The sequence below is a fragment of the Phaenicophaeus curvirostris genome, chromosome 33 (assembly GCF_032191515.1).
Source record: "Phaenicophaeus curvirostris isolate KB17595 chromosome 33, BPBGC_Pcur_1.0, whole genome shotgun sequence".
Lineage (NCBI taxonomy): Eukaryota > Metazoa > Chordata > Aves > Cuculiformes > Cuculidae > Phaenicophaeus > Phaenicophaeus curvirostris.
In genome coordinates this window covers 530,061-555,559 of record NC_091424.1, presented here as the reverse complement: position 1 = coordinate 555,559, position 25,499 = coordinate 530,061, and the positions used below count along the sequence as shown (strand labels likewise).

At 54.5% G+C, this 25,499-nt stretch overlaps 2 protein-coding genes across 2 annotated transcripts in view; one reads left to right on the top strand and one right to left on the bottom strand.

Annotated features, from left to right (window-relative positions):
* The window catches only part of LOC138732498 (antigen WC1.1-like), a 236,620-nt gene extending 225,898 nt beyond the window's left edge, over positions 1-10,722 (top strand). The window contains exons 7-18 of the mRNA XM_069879102.1: positions 3,324-3,632; positions 3,843-4,157; positions 5,192-5,518; positions 5,601-5,915; positions 6,374-6,688; positions 7,146-7,208; positions 7,291-7,605; positions 8,282-8,317; positions 8,595-8,732; positions 9,460-9,555; positions 10,102-10,233; positions 10,538-10,722. Of these exons, the coding sequence (XP_069735203.1) occupies positions 3,324-3,632; positions 3,843-4,157; positions 5,192-5,518; positions 5,601-5,915; positions 6,374-6,688; positions 7,146-7,208; positions 7,291-7,605; positions 8,282-8,317; positions 8,595-8,732; positions 9,460-9,555; positions 10,102-10,233; positions 10,538-10,722 (2,546 nt within the window). The remainder of the gene's footprint in view (positions 1-3,323; positions 3,633-3,842; positions 4,158-5,191; positions 5,519-5,600; positions 5,916-6,373; positions 6,689-7,145; positions 7,209-7,290; positions 7,606-8,281; positions 8,318-8,594; positions 8,733-9,459; positions 9,556-10,101; positions 10,234-10,537) is intronic.
* A 13,108-nt stretch (positions 10,723-23,830) lies between these two features.
* On the bottom strand, positions 23,831-24,850 carry LOC138732545 (olfactory receptor 14A16-like). Its single transcript, XM_069879163.1, has one exon. The coding sequence runs from the start codon at positions 24,785-24,787 to the stop codon at positions 23,831-23,833; it is 957 nt and encodes a 318-aa protein (XP_069735264.1). The 5' UTR covers positions 24,788-24,850.
* Positions 24,851-25,499: the final 649 nt, after the last annotated feature.

Below are 25,499 nucleotides of genomic sequence, written 5' to 3'. Positions count from 1 at the left end.
CACTAAATATGGATTTTTGGAGGCACCATCACCAGCAGAACCCATGCACAGCACATACATGTGACCATTTAACTCATGAGCCCAGAACAGCAAAAGGAGGAGGGTCTGAGGTCACTGTCACCCCTGAGCACACAGGGTAGAAGCAGGATGGTGTTTAGGCACCATCACTGTCACCCCTGAGCACACAGAGTGGCAGCAGGAGGGTGTGAGGTTTCGTCACCGATGTTCCCCACGGCCGTGGGGTCAGTGCGGAGCAGCCGTGTCCATCAGAGGGGATCCTGGTGACAGGAGCTGCCCAGCACGGTGCCTGCAAAGCCAAAGGAGCAGCCCTTCAGGCCTGGTGAAGCAGTCGGGGTTGGTGGCTTGGGGGCTCCGCGGGGCTGTGCCGGGCTCGGTGCCAGCAGGAAACCACAAACTTCCTGCTTGGGCGCTGCGGGGGGAGGTCACGTGGGCTGTGGTTTGTGCACCTGCAGGCTCCAGTTCCCGATTCGCCTGTGGGGAATAACGGCCCCTGGGTGACACGCTGAGAGGCAGGGACACGGCTGAGCCTCAGGGGAGGAGAGATGCTGCCAGGGAAGGGACAGGGCCCAGCTCCTGCTCCTGCCAGGGCCCAGCGTGGGGGTCTGCTGGGGGGAATGAGTAAGCCAGCACCTCTGGGAAGGGAGCTCTGCCCCTGGCTGAGGCCTTTTCCTAGCTGCTGCTCCCAGCACAGTGGGGCTGGGCCAGCCACAGGGGCTGATTCCTCTCCATCCAGACACAGACCTCATCCCAGCCCAGCTCCACACCTCCCACAGCTCAGGTGCCGCTGGACACACACCTCTTGGGTTCTTGGATGAGCCCAACATAGTAGAGGCTGTGTGCCCAGTTGCCATCCCAGGGTCCAAGGGGTGACAGGACCATTTCCCCACACACAGCTTGTCCCATGCCAAGCCCCCATCGCAGCAACCGTGACGTGTGTGTCCCTCATATATGGTCATGAACGGCGCTGGAGAAGTTCATTGGAGGACTGGGCTGCCTTGGAGGGGAGATCACTCCCGATAATGTCTAAAAAGGTGCTGCTGCTCTGATTGGCTCCTCCTGAAGCTGGGTCGGCATCTGCAGCTACATCACCCTGTTAACTTCCCCGTGAGTCCCCAGGAGCCGTGAGAGGGAGTGGGGTGCAGCAGGGCTGCGCCAGCAGAGCAGGAGGCTCAGGATGGGGATGAAGGGTCTCCTGTCCTCTCGGCTGCTGTGGCTGCTGCTCTGGGTGCAGCCGTACAGGGGTGAGTGCCAGCTCCGTTGTCCACAGCCTGAGCCCAGCGGTCACCAGCGTGGCCACTGGGAAACCTCTGGGAATGGGGTTTCTTTGCAGGTGATGCTGAGACACGGGGCAGAAGGCGCTCGGGTCGATGGACCCCCTGCCTTTCCCTGTGTCCCTTTGGGTGTGAGCGGGAGCTGTAGGCTTGGGGCACGGGGCTGTGCAGGGGCTCTGGGCTGGGGAGGAGAGGGTGCCCTGTGCAGGCTGGGTGCAGTGAATGAGCAGGCATGGGCAGAAGGCAACAGAGGTGGGAGGAGGTCTGAAGCTGTGGGGCAGCAGCCCTGATGCTGGGCAGTCTCAGCATTTTCCAACGCATGGGGCAGGAAGGATGCATACACTGCTCTGGATACCACCCTGAGCATGAAGGGCTCTGTCCCACATGCCTGTGAATCACTCTGGGTAGCGGAGACCTCTCCAGCCCTGCTGTGTGGTGCTTGGTTCTCTACTGACCCCTCCTGTGTTGGTGTTTGAAGGGGCTGCGGACTTGAGGCTGGAGAATGGCGGCGGTCGCTGTGCTGGGAGAGTGGAGGTGAAACAGCAGGGCCAGTGGGGGACGGTGTGTGGTGTCTCATGGGATATGCGTGATGCTGCAGTGGTTTGTAAGCAGCTGGGCTGTGGATCTGCTCTAAAAGCTCATGGAGCAGCACACTTTGGGCCAGGATCTGGCCCCATTTGGCTGTTTGGTGTTCAGTGTGATGGAACCGAGTCTGCCCTGTCTGACTGCACAGACTTAGAATATGCTCGGGAGTACTGTGTTCACCACTGGGATGCCGGAGTGACATGTTCAGGTACAGTGCAAGCCAGTTCCCCATCTTTGTGGTTGGGGTGGAGGAAGGGAGCTGTCTGTGCCCTCAGGGAAAGAAGGAGGTACTGGGGAAGGGCTGGTGTGGCCAGTGACTCTGCTAGGCTGAAGCTGTCGCTGCTGGTTTCCTGGTCTCTGATGAAAGCCCAGTGGGAACCAACCCTCTCCTGACCCTCATGTGGCTCAGGAGCACTGGTGGGTGCCTGGGCTGGGAGATGAATGCCTACCCTGCCCTGAGGTCTCTTGGTTGTAAACTTTCTCCTCCTGTTCACACAGGAGCTGCCTGGCAAAGCTGAGGATCGGGTGTCCCCATGCCTTTCGCAGGGAAGGGTCCAAGGTGGCCAGAGATTGTTGGGTTGTGTCCCCTGGCAGAAAGGAGTGACCCAGGGCAGAGGGGCTGCTCAACGGGGAGGAGCACTGGGCTTGGGCAGAAGAGCAGGGTGGGTCATGGCCACCTCATTCCTCTTCCAGGATCACCTCCTGAAAGCAGCCCACATGGAAACACCCCTGTGACAGCAGCACTTCCCTGGCCAGCCTCTCCTGCCCACCCCAGCCTCTGGCTGCCCTGGGCACAGGGATCTGCCAGCCCTTGCTGGCTCTCCTTGGTGCCTGTCCCTGCTCTAGGAGCTTGGGTCAGCCCAGGGCTGCTCCTCTGCCTGCTCTCCTTCACCCAGACACTGGCAAGGGTTTTGCTGAGGGCCCTTCCTAGGCTGGCAATGGAGGTGGGGACTGGTGGGGACAGTAACAACAGATGCCGCCGTACCACATCTGTGCCCTGGGACACGTCCCAGCTAAGAGCACATTCCCAAGCTGGGAGATGAGGGGCATTGGTGGTGGCTCTGAGGGGTCCCTCAGCCTGGCTGTGAGCTCAGTTGGGCAGACCAGGCTGCAGCAGCCAGAAGCACCAAGGACCATCTCCTTAGCCTCGAGTCCTGTGGGTGCTGCAATGCTGGGGCCAGTGCAACCCAGGGTCTCCAGGACAGCAGCAGTTTGTCTGAGCAGTGCCTGTATCTGGGGGTGGGACAGAAGCGAGCCCACAAGCCCGGTGGTTGTGTCTGGGGACAGCAGGGGGTCCTGGGTGTGTTTGTGCCATCAGCACCTACTGGGAGATGCTGGGATCCTGTGGGTCTCTCTGCCTGCAAGCTGCCCCGAAGAAGAGGTGGGAACATGGGTGTGTGACTGTCATGAGGAGCTGGGAACTCGCAGAGGGTTTTGTTTCTCCAGGCTTCGTCCAGCTGGTTGGAGGGGACAGTCGCTGTTCAGGATACGTGGAGATCCGTGAGGGGGACCAGTGGAAAACTGTCTGTGACTCGGACTTTGGTCCTGAAGCCGCCGCTGTGGTTTGCAGGGACTTGCAGTGCGGTGCAGCCCTGCCCGTCCATGGGGCAGCTCTCGTTGGAGAAGGCATTGGTGCCCTCTGGGACAGAGAGCTGCGGTGTGTGGGGAATGAACCTCACCTCGCCTCCTGCCCCAGGGGATCCTCTAGGGGCCAGCCCTGTCCCCAGGACAGCATTGCCAGGGTCACCTGCACAAGTAGAGTGCTCAGCATGGGGTGTTGCTCCGTGGGGCTGGGCTGGGGGTGGGAGCAGGGCAGGGGCCATGCAGAACCAGGGTTGAGGACAGAAGGGGAACGTGGGTGTCTGCAGCCAGGAGGAGAAAGGCCATCCATCCATTTAGTCTCTCCTCCAGCTCCCAAGGGAGAGGAAGCACAAGTCGGTCCCCAATAATCCTTCTCTGTCCAAGGGTTCACAGGGTTCAGGCTGGTGAACGGCAGCACGGCATGTGATGGGAGGGTGGAGGTCCAGGTGCATGAGACCTGGGGCACCCTCTGTGCCTCCCATTGGGATCTCTCGGATGCCCACGTTCTCTGTCGTCACCTCAACTGCGGCTTTGCTGAGTCCCTTCCCAGAGGAGGGCGTTTTGGAGGAGGCACCAGCCCCATCTGGAGAGACTCTTTCCACTGTGATGGGACTGAAGCCCACCTGGGAGAGTGCCCAGTGACCGCCCTGGGGGCCTCGCCATGCTCCCAGGAGAACATCGCTGCTGTCATTTGCTCAGGTGAGGGCTGGGAAACAACTCTGTTGATTCCATTTGCCACTTGGGTGCGACACGACCACCCAAAGCATGGACTCCATGGCAGCACCAGGGTCAGTTTCTGCCTGGAGAAAGCCTGGTCCACCAGGAGTGATCTGGAGAGCTTTGTCTGCTCACATTGACTGCTCTCATGTGGGAGAGCTGAGGGCTGACTGGGTCCAGGTGTAGCAGCTCAGCTCTGGGGCTACTGCCAGGCCTGGGCTTCCCTGTGCTTCTGCTATGGGACCAGTCCAGGATGGGGCTGCAGGTTCAGCTCCATCACTCCATCTGCCAAATACCCAGTCCCAGCCCCCAGGAGCCTCATGGAGCCCAAAGCCAACCTTCAGGGCTGCCCGTGTGTCCCCAGCAGCAGCCCCAGGTTGGAGCTGCAAGGCTGGGCTTTGACCTTGCATCTGGGGCTTCTGCCCAGCACAAATTCCAAATGTTTCCTCATTGCTTGGACATCCTGCATTGCTCTGCTCCCTGACAGGGACACAACCTCCCCAGTTCCCTGGGGGTGCAGAGGGGCAGAGACGTGGGCTCTGCCCTGGGTCTCCTCCATGCCAGAACAGAGGTCAGAATCAGAGAATGGTTTGAATTGGCAAAGACCATCCCCTTCCAACTCCCTGCCATGGGCAGGTACACCTTCCACTGGGTCAGGTTTCTCAAAACCCCATCCAACCCAGTCTTGAAGACCTCAAGGCTGGGCAAACCTTGTCCTGGCACTGCCGTTCCTTCAGCTGTTGTATGCATGGCTGCGTCCTGCTCTGGGAGCTGCCCCATTGGCCTCAGCAGGGACTGGCCGGGTGGCTCTGCTGCACCAAGAGCAAAGAGATTCTCTCCCAGTAATGCTCAGGGACCTGGACCCCAACCCATGGAAACCTGCCCTTGGAGATCCCCATGGAGGGCTGAGGGTGGGCAGGTGCACTTCAGGGCACCCGAAGGTTTCCAGAGCCTGGAGAATCTCTGCAGGTTTCTGGTCTCTCTGTTGCTGCTGAGACCATTGCTCCTCTCCCCAGGCCCACCCAGCTCTGCATCCCTGCGGCTGGTGGGTGGAGAGAGCCGCTGCGACGGGCGAGTGGAGATCTTCCAGCATGGAACGTGGGGCAGAGTCCTGGACGACCAGTGGGATGAGCAGGAAGCCAGCGTGGTGTGCCGGCAGCTGCGATGTGGAAAGGCGGAAAAAGCCTACAACCCCCCGAAGCTGGAGAGAGGGACGGGTCCCGTGGGGCTGCGGGGGGTGCGGTGTGCAGGGCACGAGGCCAACCTGACCCTCTGCAACACCTCGGTGCCTGAGAGCACGCTGGCAGCAGGGGTCGCAGAGGATGTGGGGGTTGTTTGCCAGGGTAAGTGCCCTGCAGGGCCCCTCCAGCTCGGGGCTGGGTGTCACCAGCCCCTGGTGGCAGCTGGGGTTCCTTCCTGCTGCAGGGAGCCGGCGGGTGCGGCTGGTGAATGGGCAAGGGCGCTGCGCCGGGAGAGTGGAGATCTACCACCAGGGCATCTGGGGCACCGTCTGCGATGACGGCTGGGACCTGCCCGATGCCACCATCGTGTGCCGCCAGCTGGGCTGCGGGGGAGCACTGGAGGCGCCTGGTTCTGCTCGGTTTGGAGAAGGCTCCGGGCAGATCTGGCTGGATGGCGTGAACTGCTCCGGGGCTGAAGGAGCTCTCTGGGACTGCCCACCAGGGGCCTGGGGGCAGCACGACTGTGGGCACAAAGAGGATGCAGGAGTCAACTGCTCAGGTCGGTGCCGGGAGCTGGGGAGGACTCAGGGACAAGGCGAGAGTGGGCAATGGCTGAGGCTGTTCCTGGCCGCCTCTGAGCCCCATCCAGTTCCAACCTCCCACTGGATCAGGTTCTCCAAGCCCCACACAACCTGCCTCGAACACCTCCAGGGATGAGGCAGCCACCACTGGACAACCTGGACCAGGGCCTCTTCACCCTCACAGCAAAATATTTCCTCCTAAGATGTCATCTCAATCTCCCCTCTTTCAGATGAAATCAATTGCCCCTCATCCCACCCCTGATCCCCCTTGTCAAGAGCCCCTCTCCAGCTTTCCTGGAGCCCCTTTCCATATTGGAAGCTGCTCTAAGGTCTCCTCAGACTTGCTGATCATGTCTTTGCCTGGCTGAGGGCCTGGGGGTGCTGGGACATCCTTGCTCCCAAACCAGCCTGATACTCTTTGGACTTCTCCTCCCAGAGTTTGTAGCCCTAAGGCTGGAGAACAGCACCGACTGCTCCGGGCGCCTGCAGGTTCTCTATAACGGGACGTGGGGCAGCGTCTGCTCCAACTCGATGACTCCCAAAGCGGTGTCGCTGGCATGCAAGGAGCTGGGCTGTGGGGAGAGAGGGTTCCTCAAGACACAAGGGACCTCTGGCACAGTGTCTGGCATCACCTGGCTGGATCGCGTGGAGTGCGGGGAGAGAAGCAGCTCCTTCTGGCAGTGCCCCTCCGACCCCTGGGACCCACAGTCGTGCAATGACCCGCGAGACGAGACCCACATCTCCTGCAATGGTAATTCCGAGCTTCCTGGTCACCAGCCTCCCCCCAGCTCTGTCCCTTCTCCAGCACAAAGACAGAGGTTTGTCTTTCCACACCAGACCCTTCTGCTGCTGGGGCAGAAAGTGGGGGTTGAGCTCTCAGAGTCCCACATATCACCCAGCAGATGCCAGCCTGATTCGCAGCAGAGCCTGGGGGAGGCAGAGGTGTCTCCAGGCACGTTCTCAGAAGAGACCACCTAGGGGCTCTGAGGAGCATCCTCTCCATGGGAGCCTTCTGCTGCTATGAGAACCAGGGCCCCTTTGGGGCTGGGCAGTCGGGGTCCCTCCCAGGGCCGTGTATGTCCTTTGAGTGTCCCCGGCTCAGCTGCTGCCATGAGGGAGGTGGCACAGGGAGGCAGAGGCAGAGCTCAGCCTCATGCTCTGCTGCACCTGCTGCAGAATCCTCTTCACTGCCACATTTCCTCCTGCAGGGAAGCAGCCAGAAGTGCCCCCAGCCCTGGGGACCGAGTGCCCAAGCTCCACCAGCTGCACAGGTAGCGGCTCCTCTCCACCCATCTTGCCCGGCCAGGCTCTGCCTGCTGTCCCACTCCCCACGGAGGTCTCTGCCTTCTCCAGACAGGGAGAAGATCCGCGCCATAGGCGGCAAGAATAGATGCTCGGGCAGAGTGGAGGTGTGGCACCGCGGCTCCTGGGGGACGGTGTGCGATGACTCCTGGGACATGCGGGACGCTCAGGTGGCGTGCAGGCAGCTGGGCTGCGGCCCCGCGGTGTCTGCCCTGGGCGAGGCGGCGTTTGGGGAGGGCTCGGGCCCCATCTGGCTGGAGCGGGTGGAGTGCCAGGGGACAGAGCTGTCTCTGCAGGACTGCTGGGCCCAGACTGGGGACAGGGGGCTCTGCCGGCACAAGGAGGACGCCGCTGTGAACTGCTCAGGTGAGTGGAGGGTCTGAGAGTCCCTCCTGGGTATTGCCAAGGAGCTGAGGCTAGTCCCAGCGTGGCTCCAGAGCTCCTGAGAGCAAGGCCATCCCTGCAGAGTGTGGGAGCCCAGTGCCGAGAGTGGAATGCAATCATGGAATGGATTGGGGTGGAAGTGAACTTCAAGCCCATCCAGTTCTACCCTGTGAAATAGGCAGGGACATTTCACACTGGACCATGGTGCTCAAAGCTCCATCCAGCCTGGCCTTGAACACCTCCAGGAATGAGGCACCTACGACTTCTCTTGGTTTGGGATGTCCTTCAGACTCCGTGGGTTTGGGTTGTCCTTCAGACTCCATGGGTTTTGGATGTCCTTCAGACTCCGTGGGGCGGGATGTGCTTCAGATTCTGCCTGTGGGTCTCTGCCACCTCCAGGGCATCTCCTGGGCTTCCTGTGCCACTGCGCTCATGGCCCAGAGCGGCCCCCTGGGCTCCATCCCAGTGCCCCTGCCCAGCCCGGCAGGAGGGGTGATGCGAGTGGGATGGGGTAGTGATAGATGGGGAAACACACAGACACACAGACACAGACACACACACACACACACACACACACACACAGAGCGTGTCAGAAAGTAGCTCCCTGGTGCTTGCACGCCCACCTTCTCAGCCCAGCTCTCCTTCTCATCCCTTGCAGCTGCATCCACCACGGCAGCACCGCCCCCCCGAGCAGGTAACCTGTCCTCCTCGCTGTGCTGGGGCTGCCCAGGGTTGTGCTGGGACCCACAGCCGGGAGAAGGGGCTCCTGGCCAGGGTGTGAAACTCCCCAAAGGAGGCACCAGGTTAGGGGTGAGGTTGGGGACAGCTGTCGTTTACCCGGCAGGGTGGGAGATCCCCATCCTCAGCCCCTGGGTTCTCCACCCCCTTTTTAATGGGGGGTGGGAGCCATGTGTCTCAGCCTCACCTCTCCCTGCCCTGCTGCTGCCCTTTCTGGTTTCCTGTCCCTGCAGATCCCACCCGGGCCTTCCTGAGCAGCAGTGGGAGAGTCTCCTTGCCCGTCATCATCTGCATCATCCTGGGAGCCCTGCTCTGCCTGCTCCTGGCCCTCCTGGCTGGGCAAGTGCGAAGCGCCAGGACTGAGCGCAGAGGTGGGTCCTTCCCCACGGCCCTGAGAGAAGGGGCCTCCTAGCCAGGCCAGAGGGTCTGTGGGTGTCAGCGAGGGGTGAGGGCAGAGCTGTGCGGACAAGAGTGTGTGCTGCCTGCTGCCCCACACACTGCCCCATCACCTGCCTGGCCATCGGCCAGCAGCAGCCAGGGACAGAGAGTCCAGACAGGGCCGGGGCAAGGAGAGAAACAGCAGAGCTGGGCTGGGGGGAAACAGAGGGGAGACAGATGAGAATGAGCAGAGGCAGAGCTCAGGGCAGCGTTGGAGGGGCTCTGGGTCAGGGGAGCTGCCAGGAGGAGTTGTGTGCAGCAGGGTCTCTCCCTAGGTTTCAGGTCCCAGGGCTGTTCCCCATCCAGAACTGACCTCCCCACAGCAGAGCATGGACCCCACTATGGATCTGTGGGGAGAGAGGGGGCAGAGCCAGTGGGAGAGGAGAGGCAGAAGCTGCTCCCAGCTCAGCACCAGGACCTGATCCAGGGGCAGAGGGGCATAGGGTCTGTCTCTGAGGGATGGTGTGAGGGTGTCGCTGCCCTAGAACATCTCCATGGGGGCATGTACCCTCCCTGAGAGGGTGCAGCAGTGCCCAGACAGCACAGTGGGGCTGTTGGGTGGGGACAGCCCTGGGCTGGCCCAGGAAATGGGGCTGGGGAGCAGAGCAGGGTCCTGTCCCCTCTCTGTGTGTCCACAAACCAGCCCTGCTCCATCTGCAGGCTCCGAGAGAGCATGGGAGCCCTTCTCTGAGGCCGTGTATGAGGAGATCGGGAACAGCCCAGCATGGGAGAAGCAGGCGAGGTTCAGCGGCTCAGGTGGGTGTGTGTCCCTCACGGAGGGAACATTTGGAGGGCTCTCTCCTTAGTCCCACCCAGGGCTGACCCACTGCAGACCCTGACCCACGGTCCTGGCTGTGCTGGTGCTGTGGGGTGTGTGGGGAGAGCAGGTCCTAGTCCTGGCACTGTGCGTCCCCTCTCCCCAGAAGCGCTGACCATAAGCCGGCTCAGCAGAGCACGCTCCCCTCAGCCCCGCTGTTCCTCTCCCCAGGCTCCCATTCCGAGGGGTCCCTCACCGAGCTGCACCCCAAGGACAGCAAGGAGGAGGATGGTCTGGGGTCACTGCCAGGTTCTGGAGGGCAGGGAGGGGTTGATCTCTCCTACCTGCAGATGTGAAGAAGAGTGGTGTTGCTGAGTGTCGCTGTCAGAGCTAGAGAGGACATGGCGGGGTCTCCTGTGGTGCTGCCAACACCTGCGTCTGAGCCCCACATCCCGGCTCATCCTCTCATCCTCTGCTCTGCAGGACACGGTTCCTCCCTGCCACCAACTCTCTTCTCCTTTCAGAGACCCCTGTCCTGCCTGCAGGTGACCCAGCAGACAGTTATGATGATGCCAGGGAGGTTCCTGACCCTGAGAAAGACCCTGTGTCAGGACCGGGAGGCTGGGAAATGCCTGGGGCACCAGAAAAGGGAGCAGGACCCAGTGATACACCTGGAGGTGAGAGGGAAAGAGAGCACTGCTGGTTCCTGGGTGCCACCCTGGTGCCAGATGAATTGCTGAGAGCCCAAAATCCTGTGGTAGGGAAGGTGCTGTGGAGTTTTCTTTGGAGGGCCAGGGGTGGGAGAGGGAGTGGAATATCTGAGGGCCGGGGAGCAGAGGGAGGAAGGTGATGCACGGCCCAGGAGGGGCACCTTGTGGAATGAGCACGCCATGGTCTTGCTGCTTGCAGGGGCAAAACTGCACTCCCAGAGCAGTGCTGGGGCCCCTGGAGCTGAGGGAGATGCTTGCTGTCCATCTCCAGAGAGCACGGGCTATGACGATGCTGAAGAAATGTCCCTGGCCTATCCCCCTGAAGACACACAGACTGGGACCCAGGAGCTGAGTGCTCAGCAGTTCCTGAGCCCCAGGCCAGCAGAGCCCATCCCTGCAGTGGGACTGGGGGCAGCCAGGAGGGAGGAGAGGACTGTGCCGCTGGGAGAGCCATGAGCACCAGGAACCGTCTTTCTTTGTCCATGGAAGCAGGAACAATTGGGCATTGCCTCTATTTTTATTCCCATTTCACCCCGTATGTCTGTGTTTGGTGTCATTAAAATCCTTTGAGTGCCAGCAGAGCAGGTTCTGTCCTGGCTGGGGTCGCGGTGTCTCCTTGAGCTGGTTGCAGGGAGCAAAACACAAGGACATGGTGGTGGGGCATGGTAACAGCTCAGAAACAGCAGCCTCAGAGCTGTGGGGCAGCAAGAGCCCCTGCTCCCTGGGGAACATTCCTGAGGCAGAGACATTTCCAGCTGCAGTTTCCAGCAAAACTGTCTCTCTACACATCCCCATGCTGCACCCCAGCAGCAGTTCCCACCTCCTGACCTTGGACTCCCCACGGTTCGGAGGTTCCAACAGAGCTGCTGAGTTAGGGTGAACCCTGGCCGTGGCCCAAAGGGGATCACAGCCATGGATCCCCTCCCCCAGGGGTCAGGAGGCAGCTCTGCTCCCGCTGCCCTGGCTCAGGGTGTAGGGCAGTTTCTGGGGTTCACAGGGCTGGGGTTGCCCCTTTGCTGGCTCTGCCAGGGCCTCGGTCTCTGTGGGCTCTTCCTGCTGCTCTGGGCCCTCACAGACCCTGAGATCTCCCATCACAGCCCCACAGACACTTCCTAGCTGGGCAGGGACTGCAGGGCCCCCAGCATCCCTAGGAGCCCCTCCTCCTGCTGGGCTCCAGCCCCCACCCCACTCCCTGCTGGCAGCTCCTTTACCCCTGGGGTGACCCTGGGGAGGCCTGGGGGCAGTCCAGGCTCACAGACCCCTCTGCCCTTGTCCCAGAACTTTCCTGATGGCAGCCCCTGGTCCCAGAGCAGCCTCTCTGTCCCCAGCCATGTGCCCGTGTCTTCCTGGGGAGGTGCAGGGCTGCAGCCTGCCCTGGTGGGAGTTTCCCAGAGAATGGAGTCAGTGTTTCCTGTGCCCACATGTGTCAACCACCCCTTTGGAGGGCTCACCCTGTTCCCACTGGCATGAGGTGGATGGAGACAGCAGATCCCTCAGCGACAAGAAGTGGGTGCTGCCCCACCAGTCCCACCTCCACAATGCTCTGTCTGACTCAGTGGCACCAGGTTCCCTGCAGAGGCTTTGCTCAAGCTAGCAGTGATGGCAGAAGGAAAGGATCCTGGAGAAAGGGTCAAGGAAGAAACATTGCTCCTCCAGCCTGGGAGTCCAACAGAGCCAGAGAGGACCAGTGCTCAGCTCCAGCTTGTGCCTGTGTGAAGCTGAGAGCTCAGGGAAGAAGCATCCTTGGTGCTCATGATGCAGAGTCAGGTGTGATGGTGAAGGAAGCAAGGAGCAAGGGCTGGATCATGGTCACCTCAACAGGCTGCAGCCGGGAGATGTTCTGGGGTGCCCCCACCTTCTAATGGAAGAGACCCACTGGATCATCGAGTCCAACCATTCCTATCAATCACTAAACCATTCTCCTCGGCGTCTCGTCCACCCGTGCCTTAAACCCCTCCAAGGAAGGTGACTCAACCACCTCCCTGGGTAGCCTCTGCCACTGTCCAATGATCCTTTCTGTGAATTTCTTTTTCCTACCGTCCACCCTAAAACTCCCCTGGTAGAGCTTGAGGCCATTCCCTCTTGTCCTGTCCCCTGTCACTTGGGAGAAGAGGCAAGCACCCTCCTCTCTACAACCTCCTTTCAGGTAGTTGTAGAGAGCAATGAGGTCTCCCCTCAGCCTCCTCTTCTCCAGGCTAAACAACCCCAGCTCTCTCAGCTGTTCAGTATCTGTCAACCAACACCCCCAGTTGGCTATGATAGGAACGTGGGGAGTGGGAAGGGGAAGGGGAAGGGGAAGGGGAAGGGAAGGGAAGGGAAGGGAAGGGAAGGGAAGGGAAGGGAAGGGAAGGGAAGGGAAGGGAAGGGAAGGGAAGGGAAGGGAAGGGAAGGGAAGGGAAGGGAAGGGAAGGGAAGGGAAGGGAAGGGAAGGGAAGGGAAGGGAAGGGAAGGGAAGGGAAGGGAAGGGAAGGGAAGGGAAGGGAAGGGAAGGGAAGGGAAGGGAAGGGAAGGGAAGGGAAGGGAAGGGAAGGGAAGGGAAGGGAAGGGAAGGGAAGGGAAGGGAAGGGAAGGGAAGGGAAGGGAAGGGAAGGGAAGGGAAGGGAAGGGAAGGGAAGGGAAGGGAAGGGAAGGGAAGGGTAAGGTAAAATAGGGTAGGGAAATGTGAGGGAAGGGAAGGGAAGGGAAGGGAAGGGAAGGGAAGGGAAGGGAAGGGAAGGGAAGGGAAGGGAAGGGAAGGGAAGGGAAGGGAAGGGAAGGGAAGGGAAGGGAAGGGAAGGGAAGGGAAGGGAAGGGAAGGGAAGGGAAGGGAAGGGAAGGGAAGGGAAGGGAAGGGAAGGGAAGGGAAGGGAAGGGAAGGGAAGGGAAGGGAAGGGAAGGGAAAGGTAAAATAGGGTAGGGAAATGTGAGGGAAGGGAAGGGAAGGGAAGGGAAGGGAAGGGAAGGGAAGGGAAGGGAAGGGAAGGGAAGGGAAGGGAAGGGAAGGGAAGGGAAGGGAAGGGAAGGGAAGGGAAGGGAAGGGAAGGGAAGGGAAGGGAAGGGAAGGGAAGGGAAGGGAAGGGAAGGGAAAGGTAAAATAGGGTAGGGAAATGTGAGGTAAGGGAAGGGAAGGGAAGGAAGGGAAGGGAAGGAAGGGAAGGGAAGGGAAGGGAAGGGAAGGGAAGGGAAGGGAAGGGAAGGGAAGGGAAGGGAAGGGAAGGGAAGGGAAGGGAAGGGAAGGGAAGGGAAGGGAAGGGAAGGGAAGGGAAGGGAAGGGAAGGGAAGGGAAGGGAAGGGAAGGGAAGGGAAGGGAAGGGAAGGGAAGGGTAAGGTAAAATAGGGTAGGGAAATGTGAGGTAAGGTAAGGTCAGGTCAGGTCAGGTCAAGCTCACATCAAGATCAAGGTCAGGCCAACGTCAGGGTAAGGTAAGGGCAAGGTACCTTAACTTAACTTACCTTAACTTACCTTGCCTTAACTTAACATTCCTTAACTCACCTTGCCTTGCCTTAACTTGCCTTAACTTTAGTTACCTCAACTACCTTGTCTTATCTTAACTTACCTTAACTTAAGTTAAATTACCTTAACTTAACTTAACTAACCTTAACTTAACTAACCTTACTTAACTTAACTTACTTAACTTAACTTACCTAAACTTAACTTACCTTACCTTAACTAAACTTACTTAACTTAACTTACCTAAACTTAACTTACCTTACCTTAACTAAACTTACCTTAACTTACCTTGCCTTAACTAAACATTCCTTAAATCACCTTGCCTTGCCTTAACTTACCTTTACTTACCTTAACTTAACTTACCATAACTTAACTTACCTTAACTTACCTTACCTTTACTTACCTTACCTTAACTTACCTTGTCTTCCCTTAACATACCTTAACTTACCTTTACTTACCCTTACTTACCTTGCCTTAACTTAACTTAACTTAACTTAACTTAACTTAACTTAACTTACATTACCCTAACTTAACTTACCTTAACTTACCTTGCCTTAACTAAACATACCTTAACTTTCCTTTTCTTGCCTTAACTTACCTTAACTTAACTTACCTTCACTTAACTTGTCTTACCTTAAATTACCTTAACTTAACTCACCTTAACTTACCTTCACTTTCCTTGTCTTACCTTAACTTAGCATACCTTAACTCACCTTGACTTAACTTAACTTAACCTACCTTAACTTAATTTCAGTAAAGAGGTGGGGCTTGGATTGGGCACAGCATGGGAAAAGGTGGGGCTTGGGAACGAGCTGGGTGTGGGAAATAGTCTGGTCCTTAGAACTCTAATCTTAACCCTAACCCTAAGGCTTAGAGGAGCAAAGCCCTAGGCTCCATATTCAGGCCCGCCCATTCCCGCCCTCTGCCTATTCCCCATGCTCTGGTCTTGGCCCAGCTGCTTCCCACTCTCCACCTATTTCCCACGTTCCACCACAGCTCCACTCCACCCTTTCCCACGTTCCTCCTATACTCATGCCCCACCCTTTCCCACGCCATTCCAGTTCCCACACCCCGCACATTCCCACGCCCCAGCTATTCCCACTCTCTGCTCAATTCCAGGGCTCGTCTGATCCAATGCTCCATCCTCTCCCCTTCCCTATGACATGCTCTGCCTCTTTCCCACGCTCCGCCTCTTCCAATGCTCCACCCTATCCAACATCCTGCCCGTTCCCATGTTCTGCCTATTTCATGGACTGGAAAAATGAACAATATATTTCTGTCACAGCAATTGCCTGCATGCCTTATTCTATTTTATTCAATTATGGCTGACATTAAATAGGAAGAAGTGTCGATCTGGTAGAGGAAAATTCTAATTTGAAATTTCTAATTTTCTATTTATCACTATTAAATCTTACTTCTTCATTGCAAAAAAGAATGAACAGTAGCAACCAAAGATTTAAAATATCTCAAACTCTAGACAATTACCAAAACCCACTTTCTATTATCAAAATCTACTGTATGATGGGGAGGAGGAAAACATCTGCATGGATTCTGCTTATTCATATCTATGTTGTTAGGTACGTCATTTGTCTCTCAATCTGCCTGCCAAAAATATATACAGAAAATTCCTAATGTCTTTCTTTATTCTATGGTGGCACTTAAGAAACAACTGAGAACATAACCTTCTGTATTGTACAAAGTAATTCCAAATTTCCCTGGTAAAGAATATAGGAGAACGGGGATATAAAATAAATACATTTTGGGCGACATGAAATAGGGAGAATTGTTGATCGGGTGGAGGAAAATTCTAATGTGAAATTTCTATATTTCTACTCATTGCTATTTATTCTTACTATTTCATTGCAGAAAAGAAGGGAAAGTAGCTACAAAAGATTTAAAATATCTCGAATTCTAGACAGTTACCAAAACCCTCTTTCTCTTATAAAACTCTACTATAGATTTCATTTATTGGTTAATGTATATTCAAAATCTTGAATAAAATTTTAGATGGATTGTATGGTAAAGTTTGGCCTTTCGTACAAGTATAAATTTGATTCCTGTGATGTAAAGAAGAGTTCTTCATGCTTCCTCAAGATTTCTATGTAGGTGTAGGGTTACAGTTAGTGTCGTTAGGGTTAGGGTCATTAGTGTTAGGTTTATGGTTAGGGTTAGTGACATTAGTTTCAGGGTTACTGTTATGGTTCGGTTTCTGATTTGGGTTAGCGAAATTAGGGTAAGGGTTAGGGTTATCGATATTAGACTTAGTGTTAAGGTTAAGGTTAGAGATCCAAAGACCAGACTATTTCCCATACCCAACCCATTCCCAAACTCCACCTTGTCCCATGCTCTGCCCGATCCTAAGCCCCGCCTCTTTCAATGCCCCACTAATTCCCACAATCGAGCTATGTCCAACACCCCACCCATTCCCCTTCATCACACCATCACAAGTTCTGCTTATTTCCCACTCCCGAACCATTCCCACGCTGTGTCTCTTCCCCTGCTCAATCCTCTGCCTCACCCATACCCACACCGCACATATTCCTGCGACCTGGCTATTGCCACGCTCCTTCTGTGCTCACACTAAGCCCGTTCCCATGACCTGCTTCTTCCCACACTCCACCTATTTCCCACGCATCGCCAATTCCCACTAGCTGCTTTCTCCGATGCTCCATCATCAGCCGCGCCTGATCTCGCACCCCACCCATTCCCATGCTCTGCTTTTCCCACGTTCTGCCAATTCCCAAACCCCACCCATTCCCACGCTCTGCCTCTACCTACGCCCCACCAGTTCCCATGTTCTGACTGTTCCCACACCCTCTATTTTCCCATACCCCACCCATTCCCACACTCTTCCTGTTCCCACTCCCTGCCTGTTCCCGCGCCCCAACAATTACCACACCCTGTCTGTTCCCAAGCCCCACCCATTCCCATGCTCTGCCTGTTCCCACACCCTGCCCATTCCCAAGCCCCACCCATTCCCATGCTCTGCCTGTTCCCATGCCCTGCCCGTTCCCAAGTCCCGCCTATTTCCCACGCCCTACCCAGAGCGTAAACATGGGAGGGGCACGGGGAAATTTAGACAGTAGCGTCATGGAATCAAACACAGAGATCAAGATGATCAGCGAGTGTTCAATTGATTGAGCTTAGCTCTTTCTTTATAAACCCTTTTTGATGACATTCCTGGGTGCCCACGAGGGTATCTACACTGTATTATTGGTTAAAGGGAGCTGTCCATAAAGCTATTACTAACATAGAATTTGCTAAAATACTGCGCATGCTAAGAAACCAAGTTACATTCAAATAAACTATGTTGATAGTTCTCTTGAATCGTTTTTCTTTCAGCTGGTGCTTGTTCCCACCCAACTAGCTCTTGTATTCCTTTCAGCTGGCCTTTGTTTATCTTTCAACTCTCTGTTTCAAGGCTTTCATAGAATTGCTCAGTCCCACAGCATCCAGGCCATCTTCTCTGTACAACGTTCGCACAGGAAAAGACAGAGTGTGGGAATGGGTGGGGCATGAGAAGGGTCAGGGTGTGGGAAGAGTCAGAGCATGGGAATGGGTGGGGTGCGGGAATGGGCGGGGCTGAGGTTGGAGCGTGGGAAAAAGCAGATGATGGGAATGGGCAGGGCGTGGGAAATAGGAAGAGAGTGGGAACAAGCGGGTGATGGGAAAGGGTTCGGTGTGAGACTAGAAGGAGCGTGGCAATAGCCAGGTCGTAGGAATATGTGCAGTGTGGGTATGGGTGGGGCAGGGGATGGAAGAGGGGAAGAGGCAGAGCGTGGGAACCGTTCAGGCATGGAAAATAAGCAGAACTTATGATGGTGTGATGAATGGGAATGGGTGGGGTGTTTACATAGTTGGAGTGTGGGAATTAGTAGGGCATGGAAAGAGGCGGGGCTAAAGATCGGGCAAAGCATGGGATAAGGTGGGGCTTGGGAATGGGCTGGTCGTTGGATATAGTCTGGTCCTTGCAACTCTAAACTTACCCCTAACCCTAAGGCTTATAGGAGCAAAGTCCTACACTCCATATTCAGGCCCGCCGACTCCACCCTCTGCCTATTCCCCATGCTCTGGTCTTGGCCCAGCCACTTCCCACTCTCTACCTATTTCCCACGATCGACCACAGCTCCACTCCACCCGTTCCCACCTTCCTCCTATACTCACGCCCCGCCCTTTCCCATGCCATTGCACTTCCCACAACCCTGCTCATTCCCATGCGCCACCTATTCCCACTCTCTGCTCATTCCCAGGGCTCGTCTATACTCACACCCCGCCCTTTCCCGCACCATTGCACTTCCCACAACCCCGCTCATTCCCACGCGCCACCTATTCCCACTCTCTGCTCATTCCCAGGGCTCGTCTCATCCCATGCTCCATCCTCTGCCCTTCCCTATCACATGCTCTGCCTCTTTCCCAGGCTCCGCAACTTCCAAAGCTCCACCCTATCCAACATCCTGCCCGTTCCCGTGCTCTGCCTATTTCATGGACTGGAAAAATTAACACCATATTTCTGTCATTATATTTTATTCTATTACGCGTGACATTAAATAGGGAGAAATGTCGATATTGTAGAGGAAAATTCTATTTTGAAATTTCTAATTTTCTATTCATCGCTATTTAATCTTACTCTTTCATTGCATAAAAAAATTAAAAGTAGTAACCAAAGATTTGAAATATCTCATACTCTAGACAATTACCCAAAACCACTTTCTATTTTCAAAATCTACTATATTATGGGGAGGAGGAAAATATCTGCACGGATTATGCTTATTCATATCTATCTTGTTAGGTACGTCAATTGTCTCTCTATCTGCCTGCCAAAAATATGAACAGAAAATTCCTAATATATGTCTTTATTTTATGGTGGCACTTAAGAAACAACTGAGAACATAACGTTCTGTATTGTACAAAATAGTGCCAGATGTCCCTGCTACAGAGTATAGGAAAAAGAGTGTACAAAAATAAATACATTATAGGCGACAATAAATAGGGATAAATGTCGATATGGTTGAGGAAAATTCTAATTTAAAATTACAAATTTCTATTCATCACTATTTAATCTTACTCTTCCATTGCATAAAAGAATGAAAAGTGGCTACCAAAGATTTATAGTGTCTCAAACTCTAGGCTATTACCAAACCCCTCATTCTATTAACAAACTCTACAATATATTTCCTTTATTGGTAAGTGAATATTCAAAATCTTTAAGAAAATATTAAATGGATTGCATGGTTAAATTTGACCTTTTGTAAAAGTATAAATTTCTATGATTTAAAGAAGAGTTCTTCCTTCTTCCTCAAGATTTCTACGTAGAGGCGGGGTTACAGTTAGTGTCGTTAGGGTTAGGGTCATTAGTGTTAGGTTTAGGTTAGGGTTAGTGACATTAGTTTTAGGTTTACTGTTATGGTTCGGTTCATGATTTGGGTTAGCGAAATTAGGGTTAGGATTAGGGTTACCGATATTAGACTTAGTGTTAAGGTTAAGGTTAGAGTTCCAAAGACCAGACTATTTCTCATAGCCAACCCATTCCCAAACCCCACCTTATCCCATGGTCTGCCTGATTCTACGCCCCGCCTCTTTCCATGCCCCACTCATTCCCACACTCCAGCTATGTCGAACACCCCGCCCATTCCCGTTCATCACACCATCAAGTTCTGCTTATTTCCCACTCCCAAACCATTCCCTCGCTCTCTCTCTGCCCCTGCTTGATCCTATGACTCACCCATACCCACACTGCACATATTCCTGCAACCTGGCTATTGCCAAGCTCCTTCTAGTCTCACACTAAGCCCGTTCCCATGACCTGCTTGTTCCCACACTCCACGTATTTCCCACGCTTTGCTGATTCCCATCACCTGCTTGTTCCCATGCTCAATCCCCAGCCCCGCCTGATCCCACACCCCAGCATTCCCATGCTCTGCCTGTTCCCACACCCTGCCCGTTCCCATAACCTGCCCTTTCCCACGCCCCACCCTTTCCCACGCTCTACCTTTTCCCACGCCCTGCCCTTTCCCGAGCCCCACCTATTTCCCACGCCCTACCCAGAGCGTGGGCATGGGAGGGGCACGAGAAAATTTAGACGGGAGCCTCACGGAATCAAACGCAGAGATCAATGTGATCAGAGAGTGTTCAATTTATTGAGCTTAGCTCTTCCTTTCTAAACCCTTTTTGGTCACATTCCTGGGTGCCCACGAGGATATCTGCAGTGTATTATTGGTTAAAGGTAGCTGTCCATAAAGCATATACTACCAAATAAGAATGCACCCTTAGCAAGTTAGCGGACAACACTAAGCGGGGTGGAAGTGTCTATCTGCTGTCGGAAGCTCTGCAAAGGGATCTGAACAGGCTGGACAGCTGGGCAGAGACAAATGGCATGAGGTTTAACAAGGCCAAATGCCAGGTCCTGCACTTGGGACACAACAACCCTATGCGGTGCTACAGACTAGGAGAAGTCTGTCTAGAAAGCTGCCTGGAAGAGAGGGACCTGGGGGTGTTGGTTGACAGCGACTGAACATGAGCCAGCAGTGTGCCCAGGTGGCCAAGAAGGCCAATGGCATCTTGGCTGGGATCAGAAATGGCGTGGCCAGCAGGTCCAGGGAGGTTCTTCTCCCTCTGTACTTGGCACTGGTGAGACTGCACCTCGAATCCTGTGTTCAGTTCTGGGCCCCTCACCACAAGAAGGATTTTGAGGCTCTGGAGCGAGTCAAGAACAGACCTTATGAGGAACGGCTGAGAGAGCTTGGGTTGTTTAGCCTGGAGAAGAGGAGGCTGAGGGGAGACCTCATTGCTCTCTACGACTTCCTGAAAGGAGGTTGTGGAGAGGAGGGAGCTGGCCTCTTCTCCCCAGTGACAGGAGACAGGACAAGAGGGAATGGCCTCAAGCTCCACCAGGGGAGATTTAAGCTGGAAATTAGGTAAAAAAATAATTCACAGGAAGGGTCATTGGGCACTGGAACAGGCTGCCCAGGGAGGTGCTTGATTCACCTTGCCTGGAGGTGTTTAAGGGATGGATGGATGAAGTGCTTAGGGACATGGTTTAGTGATTGATGGGAATGGTTGGACTCTATGATTCAATGATTCGTTGATTCTATGATTTATAGGCAGAAGAAGATGATGAGATCAGTGATGCTTAAGAGACCCAGTCATGAGTTTCCAAACTGCATCCATGAACTGCTGGTTCCTTAGCTTTAGATGAGGAGGTTCAGTGCTGGAGGGAACAGTGAGTACAAAAGTGACACCAGCAGATCCAGTGATGGGGACGAGACTGAGTGGTGCTCAAGGTAGGCAAACAGTGTGGTGCTGACAAACAGGGAGACCTCGGCCAGGTGAGGGAGGCACATGGAAGAGACTTTTTGCCATCCCTGCTCTGAGGGGATCCTCAGCACAGCCCTGAAGATCTGCACATAAGACACCACAATGAAATCAAAACACCCAGAAGCTAAACAGGCACTAACAATGAGAAGCCCAAACTCCCTAAGGTCAGAGCATGAGCAGGAGAGCTTGATGACCTGGGGGATTTTACAGAAGAACTGGTGCACAGCATTGCCCTGGCAGAGGGGCAGGGAAAATGTATTGGCTGTGGGCAGCAGAGCAGTGAGAAACCCACCACCCCAGGCAGCTGCTGCCATGAGGACACAAGCTCTGGTGCCCAGGAGGGTCCCGTAGTGCAGGGGTTTGCAGATGGCAACGTAGCGGTCGTAGGACATGATGGTGAGAAGAGAATACTCTGCACCAAAGAAGAAGGCTACAAAGGAGATGTGAGCAGCACATGCTTCATAGGAGATGGCCCTGGTGTCCCAGAGGGAATTGGCCATGGATTTGGGGACAGTGGTGGAGATGGAGCCCAGGTTAAGGGGGGTGCATCTGAGGAGGAAGAAGTACGTGTGGGTGTGGAGGTCACAGGCGATGGTGGTGATGATGAGACCATTGTCCAGGAGGACAGCCAGGTAGATGCCCAGAAAGATCCAGAAGTGCTAGAGATGCAGCTCTTGGGTGTCTGTGAATGCCAGGAGGCATCTCTGAGCTGGCAGACAGGGATGGAGAGCAGGAGGATGCAGGCAAGCACCTGCTACGCCACCTGGACACTTACAGGTCTGTGGGCTGGATGGGATTCTCCCGAGAGTACAGACGGAGTTGGCAGAGGAACCTGCCAAGCCACTCTCCTTCATTTATCAGTGGAGCATTGCCAGTGTGACACCCAACTAAAAGAATGGTCAGAAGGAGGATCTGGGGAACTACAGGCCTGTCAGCCTCATTTCAGTCCTGGGGAACATTATTGAGGGGATGATCCTGAGTGCACTCTCCAGGCAAGTGCAGGTCAACCAGGGGATCAGGCCCAGCCAGCAAAGGTTCATGATAGGCAGGTCCTTCTTGGACAACCTGATCTTCTTCCATGACCAGGGGACCCACCTCGTGGATGAGGTTAAAACGGTGGATGTTGTCAACCTGGCCTTAAGTAAAGCCTTTGACATTGTCTCTGACAACATTCTGCTAGAGAAGCTGAGGGCTCATGTCTTGGAGGGGTGTTCTTTTTGCCAGGTAAAAATCAGCTGGATGGCTGTGCCCAGAGAGTTGTGGTGAACAGACCCATTTGGTGGCCAGTCACAAGCAGCATCCCCAGGGCTCTGTGTTTGGACCAGTCTGGTTGAATATCTTTATTGATGATCTGTATGAGGGGATCATGGTTTCCAGTCAATTTGCAGGTGACACCAATTTGGGTGAGAGGGTTGATCTGTTTGATTGCAGGAAGGCTCCGCAGAGGGACTTGGACAGGCTGGATCCATGGGTGGAGGCCAATTGTATGAGATTCAACACAGCAAAGTTCTGGGTCCTGCCTTGTATCAGCAATGATGTGGCCAGCAGGAGCAGGGAGGAGATCGACCCCCTGCACTCAGCACTGGTGAAGCCAAACCTTCAGTCCTGGGTTCAGCTTTGGGTCCCTCAGTACAAGTCAGACAACCACTGGGTGGAGCACATGCAGAGAAGGGGAACAGAGCTGGGGAAGGAGAAGCTGAAGTCTGGAGATGAGGCTGAGGGGGGACCTCATTACTCTCTACAATTAACACAAAAGAGGTTTTAGAGAAGTGGTTGCTGGTCCCTTCTTCCAAGTAACAAGAGGAAATGGCCACCTGTTTCACCGGAGAGGTTTAGTCTGGATGTTAGGAAAAATTTCTTCACCAGCCATGTTGTCAAGAATTGGAAATGGCTGGGAAGTGGCAGAGTCACCTTGCCTGGAGGTATTTAGAAACATGTAGGTTATTCCTATGGGACATGGTTGGAGGGGAATTTAGCTCTGTTAGGTTTATGATTAGACTTGATCATCTTAAGGAAACTTTCCTATCTAATCAATTCTGTGGGTACTTTGGCAGAAGATCTTCCCAGCCACGTTCTTGCTTCTGGCCTGACACTCTCAGAGACAGAACTGGCCTCACAGTCCCCTTGAGATCTATATGTGCCTCAATGGATTATGAATTTCTGAGATACAATAGATCTCATAACACCAGGCACATCCATTACCCTCCCAGGACTTGGCCAGATGAAAGGAGGCTTCTTTTACTACACATGGACTCATACTCTCCTGCTCAAGACACGGTGAACCAGATGAGGTTCATGACCTCAGCTCCTCACTGCCCTGAGGAGATTCCCTTCGGTCTATGGAAAGGCTGTTGTGGACTCAGCTCTGTCCCAGAAGTGTTCACTGCCTGTCCCTGCCTGCGGGCACAGCACTGCCATGCAGCACGGCTGTGACCAAGCTCAGAGCCTTACAGCAAGGCAAGGGGTGAGGAGGAGAGTGTGGAAGTGGAGAGAGGACAGCGCTGGGAGATGAAGCGCTGGTGCCTGGCAGTGCTGCAATGCTGGGACTCCTCTCCCCTCCACCCATGCCCACAGGAACTGTCCCTGCAGCTTCAAAAAGATATTGGAGGAAAGATATCAAGGAACAGAACACTTGGAATATTCCTTTATTTTATTTAAATATACTGAGAGCACAGCTTCTCATTAACTCAGCCAATCATTAAGAAAAGAGAAGACTGTGAATTAAAATAAAGGATAATATTATTGCAATTTCAAAAACTAGCAACATCATCAGCAAATACAGAAGCCAGTCTGGGCTTGCTGTGAGTTGCATGATAACTGCTATGCAGAAGGAGATGAGCAGTTCATCGCTTCAGAGAAGCATCCAGTTATCAGTTTCCACACTGCATCCTTGAGCTGCTGGTTCCTCAAACTGTAGATGAGGGGGTTCAGTGCTGGAGTCACCACTGAGTATAGAACTGACACCGGCAGGTCCAGAGATGGAGAGGAGATGGCAGGATGTTTCAGGTAGGCAAATGCTGCAGTGCTGATAAACAGGGAGACCACAGCCAGGTGAGGGAGGCACGTGGAGAAGGCTTTGTGCTGCCCCTTATCTGAGGGGATCGTCAGCACAGCCCTGAAGATCTGCACGTAGGACACCACAATGAAAACAAAACAGCCAAATACTACTAAGACACTGACCATAAGAAGTCCAGCTTCCCTGAGGTAGGAGTGTGAGCAGGAGAGCTTGAGGATCTGTGGGATTTCACAGAAGAACTGTTGCACAGCATTGCCCTGGCAGAGGGGCAGGGAAAATGTATTGGCCGTGTGCAGCAGAGCATTGAGAAACGCAGAACCCCAGGCAGCTGCTGCCATGTGGACACAAGCTCTGGTGCCCAGGACGGTCCCATAGTGCAGGGGTTTGCAGATGGCAACGTAGCGGTCATAAGACATGACAGTCAGAAGAGAATATTCTGCACAAAACAAGAACAACACAAAGAAGACCTGGGCAACACATCCCATGTAGGAGATGGCCCTGGTGTCCCAGAAGGAATTGGCCATGGATTTAGGGACAGTGGTGGAGATGGAGCCCAGGTCAAGAACAGAGAGGTTGAAGAGAAAGAAGTACATGGGGGTGTGGAGGTGGTGGTCACAGGCGATGGTGGTGATGATGAGGCCGTTGCCCAGGAGGGCAGCCAGGTAGATGCCCAGGAAGAGCCAGAAGTGCAAGAGGTGCAGCTCCCGTGTGTCTGAAAATGCCAGGAGGAGGAACTGGGTGATGGAGCTGCTGTTGGACATCTGCTGCCTCTGGATGTGAAGCACTGAACAAAAAGAAAATCACAGTAATAAGTTAGGGGGGACTTCTTTGAGTAAAATCAAAGCCATTTCTCACACTTAACCCTTGCCACTGCTTTTCCATTTCTCTCAGCCCTTCCTTCAGCTCTGTTCCAGGAACCCTTGTTGGTGCTTGCTGAATGTGCCGGAGGACCAGGTCCTCTGCCTGCTCGCTGCGAGGAGCCAGCCCTGCAAAGGGATCCACTCAATATCTCACCCTTTCTGAAGGTCTCAGCCCCCACTTTCAGCCCAGGACACACACGGCTCATTTCAGAAACAAAACAGCATTTTCTCACTCATTGCACCTCTGCTCATCTCAAGGGGCCTTCACGTAGCACAAAGATTTGATAAAGCTGGTTTGCATCCGGGAGGGAAGTTCACAGCTCGGAAGGACACCTCAAGGACAGCCAAGTGTCCTCATCGTGCCATTTGTTGAAGGGACGTTCAGCTCCTTCCCCAGACCCACTGACTACATTGCCCAGTGTCTCACAGCTCAGAGCAAAGCTGGGACACAGGTTCCCATGGACACAACTGCAGGAATAGAGCAACCAGTTCAGAGGGTGACTCTGCAGCTGAAACTCCCATCCCCAGAGAGCCTGGCAGCAAGAACCAGAGAACAACAGCAAGAACCAGAGAACAACAGCAAGAACCAGAGAACAATGGCAAGAACAGAGAC